This window comes from Caenorhabditis briggsae, assembly GCF_000004555.2.
Source record: "Caenorhabditis briggsae complete genome, chrI, whole genome shotgun sequence".
Lineage (NCBI taxonomy): Eukaryota > Metazoa > Nematoda > Chromadorea > Rhabditida > Rhabditidae > Caenorhabditis > Caenorhabditis briggsae.
Window position 1 is genome coordinate 2,308,945 of NC_013489.2, and position 6,926 is coordinate 2,315,870.

Genomic DNA, 6,926 nt, shown 5'->3' on the forward strand with positions numbered 1-6,926 from the left:
CGAAAGCCTGTCGAAAAACAACTTTGTTTAAAGAATCAGTAACCGAATTTTTCAGATTATTTTACGATTCAGGGTACCCAATAAGGCTACCCTGAAATTTTCAAGTCAATTGGTCCATTCAGTTACGCGCAATTACGCAAAGTATACTCCTCCCGGGGCGGGGATAGCCCCTTTTCCCCCCCAAGCCAACCCTAATTTTCGTAGTTTTGGATATATGAAAAAATTTTAAAATCTGGAGAATTTTGAAATTTCAAAAAATCAGAATATCCAAAACTCAGTTTTCGAGGTTCTGAAGGTTTTATTTTTATTCTAGATTCCAAGACATTCGAATTCCTATTCTGAATTCCTGAATTTCAGATCTTCAGAATTTCCGGCTCCGCGACGTTTCGAAAGTAACAGCTTTGCACTTTATGCATGAAAGAAAAAGCAAAAACTTGTATTTGAGTATTTAAATGGTTTTTCGAACAGAGCTTTGTATATTTGAAGATTTCAAAGCATTAGTTGCCGTACTTGCGAAACGTCACACTTTCGAAACGTCGCGGAGCCGAATTTCTGAATTTTCGAATGTAATATTTTCAGAATTTCCAAATTCGTGAATTTCTGAATTTCTGAAATTCCGAATCTCTGAATTTCTAAAGTTGTGAATTTGTGAGTTTCAAAATTTCAAAGTTTCTGATTTTCTCGACTTTCTGAATTTTGGAATTTTAGAAATTCAGAATTTTCTGAATTTCTGGTTTTTCCGAATATCAGAAGTTCAGAATTTTTTAATTTTTTCCCAGATTTTCAGAAAAAAAAGCTCACAACAAGCATGAAATTCAGATTCCTAGATTTCCGATTTCCTTCATTTTCAAATTCCCTCCTATTCATTTTTCGTCTTTCCAGTTCTGGCTATCTCCTGGTCGTATTCCCAAAATGGTGGATCGTCAAACCGGTGAAACTCGTCAATTTCTGAATCTTCCAATGCGCAAAGAAATGCTCAAATCGGCTGAGCAACGAGTCGTCGACGCGGCACTAGAGGATTTATCTGAGACCGATGCACAGGAATTTGTTTTAGTATCACAAATGTCAAGAGAAACTGCCGAGAAGGTTTTCAGAAAAGCTGAAAATGTGAGATTTTGTTTTTTAAAAATAAAAATTTCTTAGTTTTTGGCTCGAAAATTCTCGGTTTGAAAAAGAATACAATTTTTTGTAAAAATCCCGAAATTCCCACTGGGGCCCAGTATCCAAGGGTACATCAGAAAAGGGTACATCGAGGGTACATCGAGTTCTTAGGGTACATTGGATCAGAGGGTACATCAGTTCTTAGGGTACATCTGGGAGGTAGGTTCAAGGGGTACATCTGGCGTTGGTTCTGAGGGTACATCGGAGAAAGGATCCCAGGGTACATCGACAAGTTCTTAGGGTACATCAATTAAAAATTTTGTAGTTGTCAGCTGGGAGATATTTAGGTTTACACTGCACTATTTTATTTGTTTTTTTTGTCTTGTTTGAAAAAGTACAGTTTTTTTTTCATATTTTTTTTGACTACTCGCCAAATGTGCATTGCAGTCCACTGCAATTCCACGAAAACTGCCAAAACGCGATGTAAAAGCGCCAGAAAGATGGGGCATACCGAAACTAGGACCAGATAATTCGCAATACACAGTAGTAGTTTTCATTAATTTTTAATAAAACTGGTTTTTTGTTGACATGAGTTTGCTCTCAAAATCATCTCTTAATGTCGCCGGTCGGCCCTCTTGCTGTTTTTGAAGGTATCATCATGTTGCGATATTCCAAGGATTTGTTTTCTTCGGCAGGCTCAAAATGTAATAGTACATCTATTGCATTCTGTGGATACAAGCTCCAATAAACAAATCTTCCTTATTAATAAAACGCTAGAGGCGTCTGTCCGTCCTCGTGTCCGTCTGTAGACTTTTGAAAAAATTGAAAAATACATATATATTTACGTGACCCTTTTATTTAGAAAAAGTGAGAAACGAAGATTTGAAAAAAATAGATGGAATCGCGCCGAAGGCTCACCAGCTTGCTGGTCAATCGATAAAACTATGAGAAACTGTACTTTTTCAAACAAATCGACAAAAAAAACAAGCAAAATAGTGCAGTTTATACCAAAATATCTTCCAGTTGAAAACTACAAAATTTTTAATTGATGTACCCTAAGAACTTGTCGATGTACCCTGGGATCCTTTCTCCGATGTACCCTCAGAACCAACGCCAGATGTACCCCTTGAACCTACCTCCCAGATGTACCCTAAGAACTGATGTATCCTCTGATCCAATGTACCCTAAGAACTCGATGTACCCTTTTCCGATGTACCCTTGGATACTGAGCCTCCCACTGGAAATACTCCGATTTTTATGGCTAAAAAGGGTCGCATATTCGGATGATTTTTCCATTTAAAAAATCAGAAATTTTGAAAAAAAATTCTAAAAAATGCCATATTTTTCGTCTGAAAATTTCCACTAGAAATAGTCAAATTTCGCCAAAAAATGTCTAATTTTTATCTGAAAATTTCCAGATTTTCCATAGAAATTCTAACATTTTTCCAGATGAAAATCCAATCGCTAGACCGTCAAACGCTGTCAAATATGTATCTACTGCTACGTGGCTACCGTATGACTGGAGTGAAATCAGGCGAATTGCTTCTAAATCGAATAAAAGAGGAGATGGATCGGCTGGATTCGATAGTTCTAAAAGAGGAACCAATGGAAATTCAAATGCCTGAAAACGAGACGAAACCCGAGGGTTTTTTGCGCCTAGCAATGCTTTGTACAGCTGAGAAATCGTTGGTTTTCACAAGTGGAACTATGGAAAAAATGGAAGCGAATGATATTTCGAATTGGTTGAAGACGCATTGTGCGGCTTTGGTAAGCGGTGGTTTTTGGTTCCGGGACGTTTCAGAACCACGACGTTTCAGAACTTTTCTGCATTCTTGTATAGTGGTTTTTGCACACAAAATGAGCATTGCTCATTTCAATTTTGTGTTTTTTAATTTGTTCACATCTACCGTACTCCAAATAGTGATACGTTCACACTCGGAATCTCTCAAAAATCGAAAAAAATTGAAATTTTCGAAAACGATGTCTAGAAGTACGCGAAAATGAGACTCATATTCGCCGGAATAAAAAATGGTTCCGAAATGTCGTGGTTCTGAACTGACGGGTTCTGAAACTTCGTGGTTCCGAAACGTCAGGTTCTGAAATGTCGAGTTCTGAAACTTCATGGTTCCCAAACGTCGGGTTCTGAACTGTCGGGTTCTGAAATTTCGAGTTCTGAAACGTCGTGGTTCTGAAACGTCGGGTTCTGAAATTTCGAGTTCTGAAACGTCGTGGTTCCGAAACGTCCCGGAGCCTAAAAGTTAGCTCATTTTCAAGCTAGAAATGTGGAAAATTTTGGTCTGAAAGACAGAGACTGGGATTTGGAATTCAGAATTTTAGAATTCAGAAAATTCAGTATTCAGATTTTCCTGAAGTTGAGAATTCAAGAGTTTTGTAACTTACAAGCTCAGAACTAAATTTTTTGAATTTCAGGAATTCCTGTTCTTTTACAAAATTCCAAAACTTGCTCTGAAACATGTTCTGAAATTCTCCGAACTTTTGAAATTCTTCAAATTCCAAGAATCTCAAAAAAAAACCAAATTCAAAATTCCGACTTGCCTGGAATTTTTGAGTTCCTAGATGTCTAAAATTGACTCTTTTTATCATAAAACTCCCATATTTTTGCAGACAAATCCAGCAAAATCCAAAAGCGCCCCGATATTCCGCGTTCCATCGGCGTTCATCCAATCGGCAATGAACGATGAGAAGTGCTCGCTCTCGTGTCTATCCCACATTGAAGCCAATTTGAAATTCTTCCTCTCTCACGAATCCGCATTTCAGACACTATCAGTTATCATTGATTCCGCCGCTAATAAGGTGAGCTACCGTAAAGCCTGTATTAGAAGGGCCGACCCTTCTATTACAGGGGCCCTTCTAATACAGGTTTTCTAATTTTCTTGTTTTCTAAGAAAATTACCGTATTTGCTCTAATAGAAGTCCACCGAAACCGTAAACTTTGAGCTCAATTATCTTGGTTTTTGTGAAAGATGTCAAAAATCTGTAAACTGATAAAATATTTATCATAATATCATTGATATTTTATCAGTTGGCAGATTTCTGATATCTTTCAAACGAACCGAGATATTTGAGCTCAAAGTTTAGGGTTTTGGTGGGCTTATATCAATTTTTGCAGTTTGATTTCGTTCGAAAGCGTCTGGAAACCTTCTCAGCGAAGATTCTGAAAAGTGTCACTCCACCACCGTCAGTCATTGGAATCCTCCAAAAACACGCTGCGAATAGTCAAAAATCCAGTCAAACCACCCCGAAAAATCACAAAATCGCAGCCTCGACATTCTCGGAATTCGCTGGAGCCCTTAAGAAAGTTTCGTCGGATCAAAAAGACGAAAAACGACTCATCGGCGAGTTCATGACGACGTTTGTGAAGGACAAAGGAGAAGTGGTGGATTCGGAAGACGTCTACGTCTTCATCAGAAGTCTTCTGAAGGTCTACGCTGGCGAGAATTCCGAACGACCGTCGAGAAGTGTCTCTCGAATCGATGGAGTCCTCAGTTGAGAGCCATCGTGTGTTCGGTGGTCCTGGAGAAGTATTCGCCGGGCATTTGTGCAGCTTTCGTGTTTCGACTGCTCTCGGCATACTGTGAAAAGTATCCTGTCGCTTCGTTTAACGAACTTTTTATGATCAGAAAAGGAGAAGAGGGTCTGGTGTTGAACACCAACGCAATCAACGTTTGCGTCTTCTATTTTTGTGATGTCGTGAGTTTTTTTTTGTTTTGGCCGCGAACTAGCCACTTCTGGGATCATTTAACATCGTGGCCTAACTTTCGCAAAGTGGGTTTTNTAGGCCACCATAGTAAACGGCCTAGAAAACACATCAGGTAAATGTCAGGTAATTTCTATGCCATTTCAACATGGCGGCCTAGAAAACTCGACTTGCGAAAGTTCGGTTACCATGTAAAATGGCCTAGAAAACACACCAGGAAAATATCAGGTCATTACTATGCCATAAACGTTGATGGCCTAGAAAACTCATTTCGCAAAAGTTAGGCCACCACGCTAATATGGCCAAGAAATGATCTGTTATTCGACTGGTTGGTCTTCTAGGCCATTTCAACATGGTGGCCTAACTTTCTCAACACGCTTTTTCTAGGCCACCAACGTTTTTATCTAGATATGCCGTGATTTTTACCTGGTGCATTTTCTAGGTGATTTGAACATGGTGGCCTAACTTTCATATGTTGAGTTTTCTAGGTAAGCATGTTAAAATGGCCTAGAAAACCCATCAGGTCATTTCCAGGTCATAAAATTCGTTGGCCTAGAAAACCCAACTTGCGAAAGTTAGGCCAGCATGTTACAATAGCCTAGAAAACCAACCAGGCGAATATCAAACCATTTCTAGGTCCTTTTAACATGATAGTCTAGAAAACTTTACCTGAAAAAGTTAGGCCAGCAGGTTGAAATGTCCTAGAAAACACTAAGAAATACCGGTCCCGAAAAGCCGAGACCCTGTTTCCTGGCTCAAAGTTGGCGGCTATAAATTTTACGAAAAAAAATGCTGGCCTAGAATCCCTCAAAATTCCTAAATTTTTAGGCCACCGACACGGATGACTACGACACGCAAATCGTCTCTCTAATCAGTGCGCTCGAAACCCAAGGAGGCACTCGAATCGGCTACCTCTTCGCACGAGCTCTCCTCCAGACGTGCTGTGCGAACGCGTCGCCAATCCGCCGTCGAACCGCTCAACGTCTTCTGGAACTTCTCTCGGACTCGCTGCTCTATCTACAGTACAAAGTGGGCATGGTGTCGTCATTGCGAGTGCTGAGCAATATCGAATCGCGGGATTCGTGTATTCGGAGATGTGAGCAGATTGTGGATCGAATCGTTGAGATGGCACTGGATCCGAGTGCACAGTTGTCCGAGGATATATGTGAAGAGGAGAGGGAGAAGGTATGGACCTTTTGAGCTTAAAAATCGTCGAAAACTGCCCTAGTTACCATAGTTACCATAGTCATCATAGTTACCATAGTTACCATAATCACCATAGGTACCATAGGTACCATAGTTGCCATAGTCACCATAGTTACCATAGTCACCATAGATACCATAGTTACCATAGTTACCATAGTCATCATAGGTACCATAGTTACCATAGTTACCATAGTCACCATAATTACCACGAGTACCATAGCTACCATATTTACCATAGTTACCAAAGCTACCATAGTACCATAGCTACCATAGTTACCAAAGCTACCATAGTACCATAGTTACCATAGTTACCATTGTCACCATAGGTACCATAGTTGCCATAGTTACCATAGGTACCATAGTTACCATAGTTACCATAGTCACCATAGTCACCATAGTCACCATAATTACCACGAGTACCATAGCTACCATATTTACCATAGTTACCACAGCTACCATAGTACCATAGTTGCCATAGTTACCATAGTACCATAGTCACCATAGTACCTTTTTTCTCAATTTTTGGCTTTTTAGGTCATTTTATACCGATTTTAAGCTATTCTAAGCCAAGAAATTGGCTTGGAATAGCTTAAAATCGCCGAAACTAGCTTCAGGACCCGAAAGAGCTCGAGAAGGAGAAGGAGGCGGCAGCGGCAGCGAACGAGTCGAAATTCAAACGAGGATTTGACAAGAGAGGCGGAGGAGGTCCATTGGCTAAAAAAGGGAGATTTATCACGCCGAAAGATCTACCCGGACCACTGGGAGCCACCACAACGAAAGCAGCGGACGATGGAGAGGATAGTAATTCGAACGATGAACCGATTGTGGTGGCTAAGAGAGAATGGATTGAGACATCGCACGCCATTACCAGATTCAATTCGTTGTTGAGAGAACATCCGAA

At 40.1% G+C, this 6,926-nt stretch overlaps 1 protein-coding gene across 1 annotated transcript in view; it reads left to right on the forward strand.

Annotated features, from left to right (window-relative positions):
- CBG22096 overlaps window positions 1-6,926 on the forward strand; it is a gene marked incomplete at both ends in the record, with an annotated part of 21,968 nt that overhangs the window by 11,963 nt on the left and 3,079 nt on the right. The window contains 7 exon segments of the mRNA XM_002638831.1: window positions 883-1,107; window positions 2,551-2,875; window positions 3,737-3,915; window positions 4,232-4,567; window positions 4,570-4,812; window positions 5,648-6,004; window positions 6,640-6,908. Coding sequence (XP_002638877.1) covers window positions 883-1,107; window positions 2,551-2,875; window positions 3,737-3,915; window positions 4,232-4,567; window positions 4,570-4,812; window positions 5,648-6,004; window positions 6,640-6,908 — 1,934 coding nt within the window.